The 14,370-nt window shown below is 43.9% G+C and overlaps 1 protein-coding gene across 1 annotated transcript; it reads right to left on the reverse strand.

Moving 5' to 3' along the window:
* Positions 1 to 2,494: 2,494 nt before the first annotated feature.
* On the reverse strand, positions 2,495 to 2,902 carry LOC118011652 (40S ribosomal protein S27-like). The gene has a single exon (XM_035006533.1). It carries the CDS (start codon positions 2,767 to 2,769, stop codon positions 2,518 to 2,520), a length of 252 nt encoding a protein of 83 aa, XP_034862424.1. The 5' UTR covers positions 2,770 to 2,902; the 3' UTR covers positions 2,495 to 2,517.
* Between the last annotated feature and the right edge of the window lie 11,468 nt (positions 2,903 to 14,370).

The following is a 14,370-nucleotide window of genomic DNA, read 5'->3' on the forward strand; positions in this document are numbered from 1 at the left end:
GACTCATTACTGAGAATTTCCATCTGTTTTCCAAGACATCTGAGGTCCCCAATACAAACACTGCATTAAACCTAACCTGGAAACTGCCTCTGGGATCACTTTCTCATTTCTAAGGAGCTCAACATGCAATGCAGCCGGTGCTAGAAGTAGTTGATTGCAAGAAGTATAATTATGGGTTCTCCAAGACAAGCTAAATTTGCGAGAATGGGTTGACGGTCACCACTTTAATTAAGATCCCATCTCTGTATCAGGGAAAATACTGGAACCTCACAAATGAGCAGTAGCTCCGTGACATCAATGACAATCTGCTATGCAAAATTTGGGGGCAATCCAAATGAAAATGTGTGTACTACAGCTCTGAAAAGCTGCACCTACCCATCTCGCCTCCCCAAGTTCATCTCTCTCCTCTCCCAGAGAGCACACATCTTGTGGGAGAGGAGAGAGATGAACTTGGGGAGGCGAGATGGGTAGGTGCAGCTCCAGTTCTCAACTGCGATACAACTGACAGATGATATTCACGTGTGTCACATACTCCCATGGGTGTACTTGGGGACTACACAATTCTTGGCACGCCAGCTATTAATCGGGCCCTTTTCTCTAACTCTCATTAAAACATACTGAAACGCAAGCAGGCACAGAAGGATAACCTTGAATCCATTCCAACTTATAACTACAGTAAAGCAGTCAGCAATGTTGGTACAGTCACTCCTATCAGTAGCAAGTTATTTACATTAACACTTTACAGCCAATCACAATGGTTCCTCTTGTCATGTCAGTGACCTGCCATGCTCTCTCACGCCTCCGCACATGCTCTTCCCACTGCTCCAAAAGGTCTAAAACCCCACCGAAGAAGTCCACAAAACAAGTTTGTTGACTGACTGAGGGAATGAATGAATGAAGTGCTTGCGACCTCAGATAAGCCTCCCACCGCGTTTGTAACATTTGCACATTGGGCGGCAGCCACACATCGATGAAAAATAATATTCTGTTACGAATAGGAAAGTCAACTGTGATTATGGGCAATTTTCTTAACCAGAAAGCATTGAGTAGTAAGATGCTTTGCAGCTGTACATTTTTATTAAGGACCGTTTAAATAAACATAAAACATGTTTGCCAGGAGAGGGTAAAAAGACGGATGCAAATTTCAGTCCGAAAAATAGGTACATTCATTATTTTTTGCATTTGCCTTAAAATGTGCCCCTAAAACAGCAATTACCCTTGGATGTCATTTTTGACCAGCGACAGGGACCAGAAATAGTGACTTAATTTAGGCAGGAGTTTGCTAGGACATAATATGGCTACTGTGCCTGGAGTCTTTCTTGGTCATAAAAGCAGTAAGGAAGTATGACATAACGTTGTGATGGTAAATCACAGCCCAAGCCATTTTGGTTGGCAGAATTTGAAAGACAAACATTACTTCAGGAGCAGAGAAGACGTGCCTAATTACCTCCGTGCCTGGGCTGGGTTCCCTGCAGCTTGGGTCGTTCCTGGACTCAGGTGTGTCCACACGGCCAGGGGGAGTGGGGGGGAGAGTAGGCGCCTGGGGATGTGAGGACTGGCAGCCCCCCTCTGCAACCTCCTCTCCAGGGAAATCGGGCAGCTGAACCAAAGGAGAAGGCAGCCTCCAGGGGCCCTGTGGAGCCTAGAGGGAGTGAGACTGGGGAGAGAATACAGGCTGGTCCCAGCCACTCTGCCTGGAAAGTGGTGGGGAGCTGAGCCCATCATATTTATGAATCTGCCATTTTTACCTCGGGCCAGCCCAAACCACCTCCTCCTTCCCTCCTGAGGTTTCCCCATCTGGGCACAGCCAAGGCCCAAATGGGGCTGGGGACTCACCCACCCCAGGGGTAACCACTGTCTTGAGATGGAGCCTTCTTTCCTTGCTTGCTGCATTTTCAGAGCTCAGAAACCTCGATTCCTTTGTAGCTTTTATTTGACACTCACAGCCCCAGGCCCCCCTCCTTTCTTGCTTCTGTATTCTCTGTCTCTGTCTGTCTGTCTGTCTGTCTCTCTGTCCCTTTATGGAAATTGGCTGTCCTCTCATAGTAGAGTAGAATATAGCAGAATCCCAGCAAGGCTTTCCCTGGGGCATTCATCCCTTTGCCAGAGCTTTTGTTTTTCTCTCTCATTCCTCACATGTATACCCCAAATCCCAGTAATTCTCCACCTTTTTCTTTTTAATTGCAGCAATACACACAGAACATAAAATTGACATTTTTACAAAAAGATTTTATTTATTTATTTATTTGAGAGGGAGGGTGAGAGAGAGAGAGAGAAAGGAAAAGAGAGAGCTGAGAGTAAGGGAAAGAAGAGGGACAAGCAGACTCTGCAGAGCGCGGAATCCAATGCGCAGCTCGATGCAGGGCTCAATCTCAGGACCCCGAGATCATGACCTGAGCTGAAATCAAGAGTCAGATGCTTAACCGACTGAGCCGTCCAGGCGCCCCGACATTTTTTTTTTAAATCCAAAATGTGTTTATTGGGATAGTTTCCCACTCATCTTCATTTTGGGTGCTTTTAGTGCCGCTTCTGTGTGAAGGAGCATCCCTCTGTAAGCCTTGCTTTTCCTCCTGTGGGCTGCAAAGGGCAGAGGGACAGCCGGCAAACAACTACGGTTTGTGTGTGGCTAGAGACGGTAGTAACTTCGTAGGATCCCGGGCATTTCACGTCCATGAAGCAGGAGTTGAGTCTCTTCACCAGGCGCTTCTTGTTGTGCTTCCTCTTCTCCTCTTCCAGGGATGGGTGGAGAAGGTCCTTCGTGAGGGGCATATTCTTATGGGCAGGTCGTCACCACCAGAAAGGCCATAAAATTGACATTAACCATTTTTAAGTGTCCAGTTCAGGGGCATTAAGCCCATTCACACCGTTGTGTGCCATCTTTCTCCAGAATTCGTCTTCCCTGACTGAAACTACATATTAAACAACTCTCCTTTTGCCCCACCTCAAGCCCCTGGCAACCACCATTCTGTCGCCATGAATGTGACTACTCCAGGTCCCCCACGTAAATGGAATCGTATGGTATTTTTGTGTGTGTGTGACAGGCTGATTTCATTTAGCCTAACATCTTCAGGTGTCATCTGTCGTGTGTAGCAGGTGTCAGAATTCCCTCCCTTTTTAAGGCTGAGTAATACTCCACTGTATGGACATACCACCTTTTGCTTACATTGCTTCCACCTTCTAAACTTGCCTTTGAATTGTGGAAACATTAGGCATGAACACCCGAAGTGCTGAAGCTCTCCGGTGCCCCATCCTCTGCTCTCCAGAATCCTCGTCTCAGACCACCACAGCCCCCAGGTATTACTAGCACGCAGACCAGTTGCTAAGTGGTTGGCACACTCTCTTGTGCTTAATCTTCACAATAATGCAGTAAGGTGGGTGTTTCTCCCGTATAACAGAGTCTTCTACTGAGACGCAGAAAAGCTAAGCTACTTGCCTAAGGCCAAACAGTTAATATGCTTGTCTGACTGCAAAGCCTCTACTCAGAAGCACCACTCCCAGTGCCTACGCAAGGCCCAGAGGCCCTCTGCCACCAGTTCCTCCTGTTTGGTTTCAGATTGGGTTGGTTTGTAAGAAAAGTAGAGCTGACTCTATGCACTGACAGACCATTGACCACATGTGCCTGGAAGGGCCCTCTGGATCCTGAAAGCCTGGCCACCCCCCTCTTGCATGCACGTGCGCACGCGCGTACACACACACGCGCATGTACACACACACAAAGAGTTCTGAAATCATTCTACTCTGGGGGCTGTCAGGACTTCTCTATTGCTGTTTAAGCCAGGCAGCGAGCATTATTGAGATGCTGGGATTGGTTTTAACTTTGTTCATCAATTAGCCGAAAGAAGCCTGGCCTAGACTCGGGACTTGATTCGTGTTCTTGGATCTGCTACTCTTCCATAAGCTATTTGTTTCATTTCCTCTCCGGAGGCAATCTGCTCTTGAATGGATTGATTACAGAGGTGCCCAGCATTTGAAAATGCTAGAAGAATTAGGCTTGAGGCTGTTGGCAGATGCTTACCTGTTCGTGTAAGTGTGCCTTAGAAGCCCAAGTGACACCACTTTCTACCAAGGAAAAGAAGGGCTGAGGGGCTTTGTGGCTGAGACTGGGGGGGGGGGGGGTGTGGAGGGGTGCCCCATGGAGGTGAGAAAAAGCCTAGTGGGGCCGGGAACTTGCAAATAGAAAACACAAACTCAATTGCCTCAGTTCTGCTAGGAGCTGGCCAAGTCCACAGCTCTCTCTGATGCTACCCCAAAGGCTGGCCAGAGTGGTTCTGCACATGCCGGTACCCTGGGCAGCAGCAGGCCCAGCTGGGTAAACAGAAGTGCAGGAGCAAAACAAGCCAATAAATCATGGCACGGCTCTAGGCTGCCCCAGTCCCCTCCTCCCTCTTCCTTTCCAGCTCCCCCGGGTCTCCCTATCAAGCAAATGGGCCCAGGTGTCCTTTGATCTATCTCCTTGCCCTTCACAAGGGAGAAATGTATCCATAGGAAGGGTGAGCTCAGCCCCACCTGTGACCTGCCCCAGGGTTCCTTGCAGGGAGCTGTGAGCTTCACACATCCAGCTGCTAATGGCAAAAGAGAGAAGCAGACATGGGGTGTTTGAGAAGCTTAAGGTTGGCCTATGGTTAGAGGGGCCCTGGGTGGTTGACCTTTATAGCGTTACAGAGATGAATGGGCCTGTTCTCCACCTCAAGCATGAGCCATCGCTTATACTAAGCACACGGAGCCCTGATGGGACCAGAGCTAAGCTCAAACTCCACCACTGCTCCTTTGCCTTGTGGCTTGTGTTTTTCATACACTCCCTGTGCTCGAAATTTGGAGCTCTCGCATTTTGAGAGCCCTCATCCTGCTAGTAAACGGATATATCGCCCACTGTTGGGTCATTGATCCACAGAGGCCTTCTTCCTCCAGGAGGCCCACACAGTGTCCTGTTCTACTGGGTAGAGCTCTTCTGACTGCTGTACCCCCAGTGCCTAGAACAGTGACAACATCTCATTGGTGCTGATTAAACACTTCTTGAGTGAATGAATGAACTGGCATAATGTAATGGTGGAGGGGTCAGTCTCTGAAGTCAGAACAGAACTGCAGCCCAAGTTCTGCCAGTTTGACCTTGGGAAAGATAACTTCCCTTGGCCTTGGTTTTCTTGTCTATAAAATAATAGTATCATAAAAAGAGTAATGTGTGAATTAAAAAAAATAATGCATGCACTGAGCCAGTGCATGACCCCCGTAAGTCCTCAGTAAGATGTTAGTTATTATCATTTTGTATATCAACTCCAGGCAACTGGTCTAGATTGCTGGGGGTGCTGAATTGAGGATTCTGTGGTCTCAACCCAACTCGATGGAAAACAGTGCTCTAAGGCCTGCTATGAGTGAAGATAGGAGAAATGGGAGCTTGCTTACAGGGGATTTGCCTTCTCTGGTTTGGCCATGAAAATGGCCAACCCTGAACCATCTTGGAATACTCTTCAGGGAGAAGTACATTGTGTACATATGGCAAATTGCTTTTATCAGCCATGCAGGTGTAAGAAAAAAGCTTAAGGCTTCAGTGGGGACTGCCCCCCACAGTAAAGGCAAGGATGGAGAGTAGGCCTGCCTACTAAAATTCCAAAACTATTCAAATAACCCACTGCTTGCCTAGGGTTGGAAGTAGCATTCTTTTTAAAAAGATTTATTTACTGGGCACCTGGGTGGCTCAGATGGTTAAGCGTCTGCCTTCGGCTCAGGTCATGATCTCAGGGTCCTGGGATCGAGTCCCGCATCGGGCTCCCTGCTCCTTGGGAGCCTGCTTCTCCCTCTGCCTCTGTCTGTCTCTAATGAATAAATAAATAAAATCTTAAAAAAAAAAAGATTTATTTATTTATTTGAGAGAGAGAGCATGAGCGGGAGGAGAGGGCTGAGGGAGAGGGAGAGAATCCTCAAGCAGACTCCCCACTGAGCATGGAACCCCACACAGGGTTCAATCCCAGGACCCTGAGATCATGACTTGGGCCGAAATCAGGAGTCAGATGCTCAACAGACTGAGCCACTCAGGTGCCCCAGAAATAGCATTCTTCATCAAAAAAAGCAGACCCTGATGGGAAGTCATTCCCCTATTCTTGAGTCTCTGGTTCTATAAGAAGAATGACTGTCTTTCCATGTGCTTGAGTCTGTCAAATGTCACACACTATATTTCAAACATGTGAGTTGACATCATGTGAGCAATACTGCACTCATTTCCAACCCTATTTGAACTTCAAAGGACATGTCAGCCACATTAGTCCCACCTAAGTATGTGGCACTTTTGATCAACAGGTACCTGATGGCCAAGAAGACTTAAGAGGCCCATGTGTATTTAGAAATGGAGCCAAGAAAGAGAATTTTTGACTAAAGGTAAATGAACCTAAGTCTTGTAAAGTTTGAGTTCAGCTGTAAACACAAAGCACATGAAGTCAGAGAAAGTCTTAAATTCTCTATCTGAAAACGCTCCAATGACATCATCTTGAGCCTGGGAGTGTCTCTGGGGTCTGGAGAAGTGTGAGCCAGGAAGCCTCCATGGAGCAAAAAAAAATGTTCCCCGTCACAAAGTCTCTCCAGAGACTTCTGGCTCTCAACAAAGCAGTAGGGTGGACTTGGGCTCTGAAGGGCACTGTGAGGGTAGGAGTATAACCTTTCACTCCCCATTCCCTGAACAAGCTTCACCAAACAACGAACTTGCCTTTGTACATTACTTGAAAAGTACCTAAGGAACACCCTGCTCTCCAGAAATACCTCCTTCTTGGCCTCTCTCGCAAGTCATCTTTTTTTCTTTTAACAGCTTTAGGGCTTGACATTCCTCATGATCAGAGAATTTGGACAGGGTAACTTAGGGAGGCCTTAGCAAACAAGAACACGTGACTCAAGCAAGTGGATGCCATCTGGTCAGTTAGTAAGGCTTGTGGGCAAGGGGCACTCAATAGGGAACCAATTATGAGAGTAGTCTCAGGGCCTAAGGTCCCAGCTGAGGGGTGGGGGCGGGCAGAGACCTCAGAGATCTAATCCTAGGACCTGGCTACCTGAGGCCACCAGGGGCTGGACACAGCAGCAGAAGAGGGAGATTTGAGGGCAAAGAAAACAAATTGTTTATATTTTGCCTGGAGCCATGCTGGGCAGCACTTCTCTCAGAGTCCTACTTTCTCACCAGACAGAAGGGAGACAAAGCTGAAAGATTGCTCACCTCCTTTTCTCTGCACACCTCCCTCCCTTGCCAAATGAATTGGGTACAAAGGGGCCTGTGAATGATTGTGTTTGGCAGAAAGGCTAGGCCCCCTCTTTATGGGCTGCTTACTGATAAAGAATTTATAATAGTCATTCTCTAAATAGAAAGAATTTCATTTTCGCCTCACACCTGGGCAAAACTATGGACAAATATTCTTTATGAATATAGATGTAAAAATCCTCAAAAAATTCAGAATAGGTGAATCCATGGAGACAAAAAGTAGATTAGTGGTTGCCAAGGGCTAGGAAGAGGGAAGAATAAGGAGTGACTGCTTAATGTGTATGGGGTTTCCTTCCGGGGTGATGAAAATGTTCTGGAATTACATAGCAGTGATGATTGCACAACAGTGTGAATGTACTAAATGCTACTGAGTTGGACACACTGAAATGGTTGAAATGGTGAATTTTATGTTATGTGTATTTTACCACAATAATAAAAAATCTTCAACAAAAATATAGTTGACCCTTGAAGAATGCAGGGGTTAGGGGCACCAATCCCCCCATGCAGTCGAAAAATCCACATGTAACTTTTGATTCCCCAAGAATTTAACTACTGCTGACTGAAAGCCTCACCAATAACATAAACAGTCAATTAACACATATTTTGTATGTTATACATATTATATACTATATTCTTACAATAACATAAGCTAGAGAAAAGAAAATGTTATTAAGAAAATCATGAGAGAGGGGTGCCTGGGTGGCTCAGTCAGTTGAGCATCCGACTCTTGGTTTTGGCTCGGGTCATGATCTCAGGGTCGTGGGATGGAGCCCCACGTCGGGCTCTGCACTGGGCATGGAGCCTGCTTTGGATTCATTCTCTCCCTCTCCCTCTGCCCCTCCCCCGCCCTCTCTCTTTCTAAAAAAAAAAAAAGGAAAGAAAATCATGAGAGAAAATACATTTACTGTTTATTGAAAAAGATCTACATATAAGTGGACCTATGCATTTCAAGCCCATATTGCTCAAAGGTCAACTGTACCCCAAAATTGAAATCAACAACATATAAAAAGGATTATATACAATGACCAAATGGGATTTTTCCCAGGAATTCATTTCAATATGAAAATCAATCCCTATAATATGCTATAGTAATAGAACAAAGGACAAAAACCACATGTTCATCTCAATAGTTGCAGGACAAGTATTTGACAAAATCCAATATCTTTTCATGATAAAAACACTCAACAAACCAGGAATAGAAAGTAACTTCCTCAGTCCGTCAAAGGGCATCTATGAAAAACTCACAGTTAACATAAAATGTAATGGTATAAAGACTGAAAGCTTTGGGGTGCCTGGGCAGCTCAGTCAGTTAAGCATCTGCCTTTGGCTCAGGTCATGATCCTGGGATCAAGCCACATGTCGGGCTCCCTAGTCAGCAGGGAGTCTGCTTGTCTCTCTCCCTCCGCCCTCCCTCCCCCTTCATGCTCTCTATTGCCCACTCTCTCTCTCTCAAATAAATAAATAAAATCTTTTAGGGGTGCCTGGGTGGCTCAGTTGGTTCAGTGTCTGCCTTTGGCTCAGCTCATAATCCCAGAGTCCTGGGATCGGGTCCCGCATCGGGCTCCCTGCTCAGCGGGGTGTCTGCTTCTCCCTCTGCCTCTGCCCCTGCTCATGTGTGCTCTCTCTCTCTCTCGCAAATAAATAAAACCTTAAAAATAAAATAAAATCTTTCTTCTAAGAAAAAGACTGAAAGCTCTTTCCCTAAGATCAGGAATAATACAAAGATTTCTACTCTCATCACTTCTATTCAACATTGTACCAGAGGTTCTAACCAGGCCAATTAGGCAAGAGAAAGAAATAAAAGGCATCCATATTGGAAAGAAAGAAGTAAAAATATCCCTATTCATAGATGATATAATCTTATACGTAGAAAATTCTTTTTTTTTTTTTAAAGATCTTATTTATTTGACAGAGAGAGACACAGCGAGAGAGGGAACACAAGCAGGGGGAGTGGGAGAGGGAGAAGCAGACTTCCCGCGGAGCAGGGAGCCCGATGGGGGGGCTCGATCCCAGGACCCTGGGATCATGACCTGAGCCAAAGGCAGACGCTTAACGACTGAGCCACCCAGGTGCCCCTATACGTAGAAAATTCTAAAGAATCTACCAAAATAACCTATTCAAGCTAGTAATCATGCTCAGCAAGATTGCAGGATACAAGATTTACAAAAAAAAAAAAAAGAGAGAGAGAGAGAGAGAGCACAAAGGAAAAAAAGAGAGAGACAAACCAAGAAACAGACTCTTAACTATAGTGAACAAACTGATGATTACCGGGGGGAGGTGGATAGGGGGCTGGATTACACAGATTATGGAGATTAAGGAGTACACTTGTTGTGATGAGCACTGGGTGATACATGGGTGATACCTGAGGCTAACATAACACTGTATGATAACTATACTAGAATTTAAAATAAAAATTTAAAAGATCAATTGTATTACAATACATAAACCATGGACACCCTGAAAATCAAATTAAGAAAACAATTCCATTTACAATAAAGTAATAAAATAATTAGGAATAAATTTAACAAAAGAGGTGCAAGACTTGCACACTGAAAACTATAGAACATTATTGAGCAAAATAAAAGAAGACCTAAATAAATGAAAAGACATTCTTCATTGATGGATTAGAAGACATAATATTGTTATGATCGCAATACTCCCCAAATCAATCATTTTGAATCAAACAGATGCAATGCAATCCCTAACAAAATCCCAGTGGGCTTTTCATGCAGAAATTGACATGCTGATCCTAAAATTCACATGGAAATGGCAAGAGACCAGGAGCTAAAACTATTAAAACTAAAACTCTTAGAAGATAACATAGCTATAAATCCTCGTGACCTCGGATTAGGGTAATGGATTCTTAAAAAGGACACCAAAAGCACAAGTGACAAAAGAAAAAAGAGAAGATAAATCAGACTGTGTGAAAATGTAAAGCCATTGTACCACAAACTATACCATCTAGAACATGAAAAGACAGCATGAAGAATGGGAGAAAATATTTGCAAGTCACACACCTAATAAGGGACTTACTTGTATCTCAAATATATAAAGAACTCTTACAAACTTAATAACAAAAAGACAAATGACCCAATTAAAAGTGGGCAAAAGATCTGAAAAGACATGGCCAATAAGGACATGTAAAGATGCTCAGCATCATTAGCCACCAAGAAAATGCAAATCGGAACTATAAAGAGAGAGGTGCCTGGGTGGCTCAGTCAATTAAGCGTCTGACTTTGGCTCAGGTCACGATCCCAGGGTACTGGGATCGAGCCCCACATCAGGCTCCCTGCTCGGCGGGAAACCTGCTTCTCCCTCTCCCACTCCCCTTGCTTGTGTTCCCTCTCTCACTGTGTCTCTCTCTGTCAAATAAATAAAATCTTTAAAAAAAAAAAAAAAAGAACACTATTCACGATAGCCAAAAGGTGGAAACAACTGAAATGTCCATCAACTGATAAATGGATAAAGAAAATGCAGTACATCTATACCATGGAATCTTATTCAGCCATAAAAAGAATAAACCTTAAAAACATTAAGCAAAGTGAAAGAAGCCAGACCAAAAAAAGGCTACATATTATATGATTCCATTTACATGAAATGCCCAGAAGAGCAAAATCCATACAGACAGAAAGGTTAGTGGTTGCCAAGGGCTGGGGGCGAGAGGGAATGGGAAGTGATGGCTAATGTGTAAGAAATGTCTTTCTGGTATAATGAGAATATTCTGGAGCTGGATAGTGGTAATGATTGTGCCACTTTTTGAATATACTAAAATCACTGAATTTTATACTTTAAAAGAGTACATTTTATGGCATGTGAATTACATTGCAATAAAAAAATGGGAAAAAGTTTTTGGGGGGCAATCACTCTGATTTTTGGTATGTAACTCAGAAGGAACTCATGGAATTATGTCAACTCTCATTTTCCTATTTCTATGAATAAGATTTCTCAGTCTTTATGTATATAAAGAAAGAAAATTAGAAATGGAATTGATGCTGAATATTGTGTTTCTAGCAATAAGTAATATTTATCCACGGATACCTTTTTTTTTTTAAAGATTTTATTTATTTATTTGAGACAGAGAGAATGAGAGACAGAGAGCATGAGAGGGAGGAGGGTCAGAGGGAGAAGCAGACTCCTTGCCGAGCAGGGAGCCCGATGCGGGACTCGATGCGGGACTCGATCCCAGGACTCCAGGATCATGACCTGAGCCGAAGGCAGTTGCTTAACCAACTGAGCCATCCAGGCGCCCTATCCACAGATACCTTAAAAAAAATATCACCCATTTCATTAAAGATGCGTTTAAATATAAACTTATTTTTTGTAGCTAATAATTATTTCTATTTTTTAAGATTTATTTATTTGAGAGAGAGAGAGAGAGAGAGAGAGAGGGAGAGCACGAGCAGGGGAAGGGGCAGAGGGAGAGAATATCCAAGTAGACTCTGTGCTGAGCGCAGAGCCCAAGCAGGGTTTGATCCCAGGACCCTGAGATCATGACCTGAGCCGAATCTAAGAGTCAGATGCTTAACTGACTGAGCCACCCAGGCTCCCCTATTTTCAAAACCTTCTAACATATATATTCTGTTCTTATCATTTGTGTACAGCAATTGTAATATTTTCAAATAATTAGTGTTTTGTGGACACAGGAAGTAAAAGTTAATTTCAATTTATAAGCATATTTTTGTTACCAAGAAGTCTGAGAGGGGGAGCATTAGACTTTTGTGTATAAAAATGTACTACCCAGGGGCACCTGGGTGGCTCAGTCGTTAAGCGTCTGCCTTTGGCTCAGGTCATGATCCCAGGGTCCTGGGATCGAGCCCCGCATCAGGCTCCCTGCTCCGTGGGAAGCCTGCTTCTCCCTCTCCCACTCCCCCTGCTTGTGTTCTCTCTCTGTCAAATAAATAAATAAAATCTTTTTTAAAAAATGTACTACCTTAAGATAAAATTCTCTGGGGGAAGTGAATTAGAAATACAGATTGAGGGAGTACAGTGTTAAATGCTTAAAAAGATCTCATTTATATGTTTTCAAATAAAATGATGGTGGGTAAAATCACTTTGGTGTTTAGATTCCATTAATACATTTAAAAGAACAAAGAAACAGTTATATTTTAAATGCTGATATTTACAATAGATTGGAAATAACATCTTTGCAACTGTTTACACTTAAGACTGTAAAACTGTATGATAAAAATGTGCAAGGGGACATTTAGTTATCAAAAGGTCAGGACACTGAGTATGGCACAGTTATCATTTATGTGGTATTCTTGTCAAAAATGGATAACGTCAATCTAATCATGAAAAAATATCAGACAACCCTCCATTGAGGAGCATTCTCCAAAGTAGCTGGTCAGTATCTTTAAAAAAGCATCAAGGTCATGAAAGAGAAAGACTGTTACAGATTGAAAAGGACTAAGGGGACATGACAACTCAATGCGATGTGGGATCCCGGATTGGATCCTAGAACAGAAAAAAAAAAAAAAAATCAGTTGAAGGACTCGGGAAATGTGAATAAACTCTGTTGTTTAGTGCAACAGACTGAATGTGTCCCCCCCCCAAATTCATATGTTGAAACCTAACCCCTAATGTGATGGCATTAGGAGGTAGGGACTTTGGGAGATAATTAGGTCACGAGGGTGGAGCCCTCATGGATGGAATGAGTGCCATTATAAAGGGGACCCCAGGGGTGCCTGGGTGGCTCAGTCAGTTAAGTGTCTGCCTTTGACTCAGGTCATGATCCTGGGGTCCTGGGATCAAGCCCTGCATCGGGCTCCCTACTCCACGGGGAGCCTGCTTCTCCCTCTCCCTCTGCTGCTCCCCCTGCTTGTGCTCTCTCTGTCAAATAAATAAAATCTTTAAAAAAGGGGGGGGACCCCAGAAAGCTTTTTCTCCCTCTTTCTGCCATGTGATGGCAGTCCGCAACCCAGAAAAAGGCCCTCATCCAACCATGGTGGCACCCATTTCTCAGACTTCCAGCCTCCAGTAGTGTGAGAAATAAATTTCTGTTGTTTATAAGCCACCCACTCTGTGGTACTTAGTTATAGCAGCCTGAACTAAGACATTTAGTCAGTATTATTGTACCAATGTTAATTTCCTGGTTTGGATCACTGTACCATGGTTAAGTCAGTTAACATCAGGGAAGACTGGGCGAAGGGCATACTGGAACTCTCTGTACTATTTTTTTCAGCTTTCACATAAATCTAAAATGACTTCAAAATAAAACATTTAAGAAAATCACAGGGGATTGTGAGGCAAAAACGTTTGATGATTATTGAGTTACATGAGTCACAGCGTCCATGAGACAAAAGCAAACCATTGCAGCTCTTCCTGGTTCTGAGACCCGAGAGAAACTTCTCCCCTGGTGCCCTCACCTCACACTGATGTGATAAGGTCTTTAGCATCCTCTTACAGGAAACAGCAACAAGTAGGCCTCATTTTTCTTTCTGCAGGTCGGCATTGTGCACTAAGAGGATGCTCACAGCTCTCGAGTGCAGGTGCTCTATTTATTTCTTTCTTTTAAAAAGAGTGTTCTTCCTGATTACAAGAGCAATATAAACTTCTTATAGAGGGGCGCCTGGGTGGCTCAGATGGTTAAGTGTCTGACTCTTGATTTCAGCTCAGGTCATGATCTCAGGGTTGTGAGATCAAGCCCCGCCTCGGGCTCTGTGCTGAGCATGGAGCCTGCTTAAGATTCACTCTCTCCCTCTTCCTCTGCCCCTCCCCGACCCTCCACCCCCACTTGCGTGCACTCTCAATCTCTCTCTCAAAGTAAAAAAAATATAATAAACTTCTTATAGAAATTTTGGAAAACAAAAATAGCTACAAAGAAGAAAATAAAAATGTCTGCAATTACATACTATGATGAGTAATTTGGGCTATTTCCTCCTAGTCTTTTTCCATGCATATATACATGGTTGGGGGGGGGGGCTTTTAATAAAAATACCAATCATCCCAATATAACTGCAAATTACTTTTTTTTTACAATTACAATATAAGACTATCTCTCCACATCATGACATTTTTGTCCTACATTTTAAATCATAAATGTTGGGGTGCCTGGGTCGTTCAGTTGGTTAAACGTCTGTCTTCGGCTCAGGTCATGATCCCAGGGTCCTGGGATTGAGTTCCGCATCGGGCTCCTT

Source organism: Mirounga leonina, unplaced genomic scaffold, assembly GCF_011800145.1.
Source record: "Mirounga leonina isolate KUSES-001 unplaced genomic scaffold, KU_Mleo_1.0 Mir_101664, whole genome shotgun sequence".
Lineage (NCBI taxonomy): Eukaryota > Metazoa > Chordata > Mammalia > Carnivora > Phocidae > Mirounga > Mirounga leonina.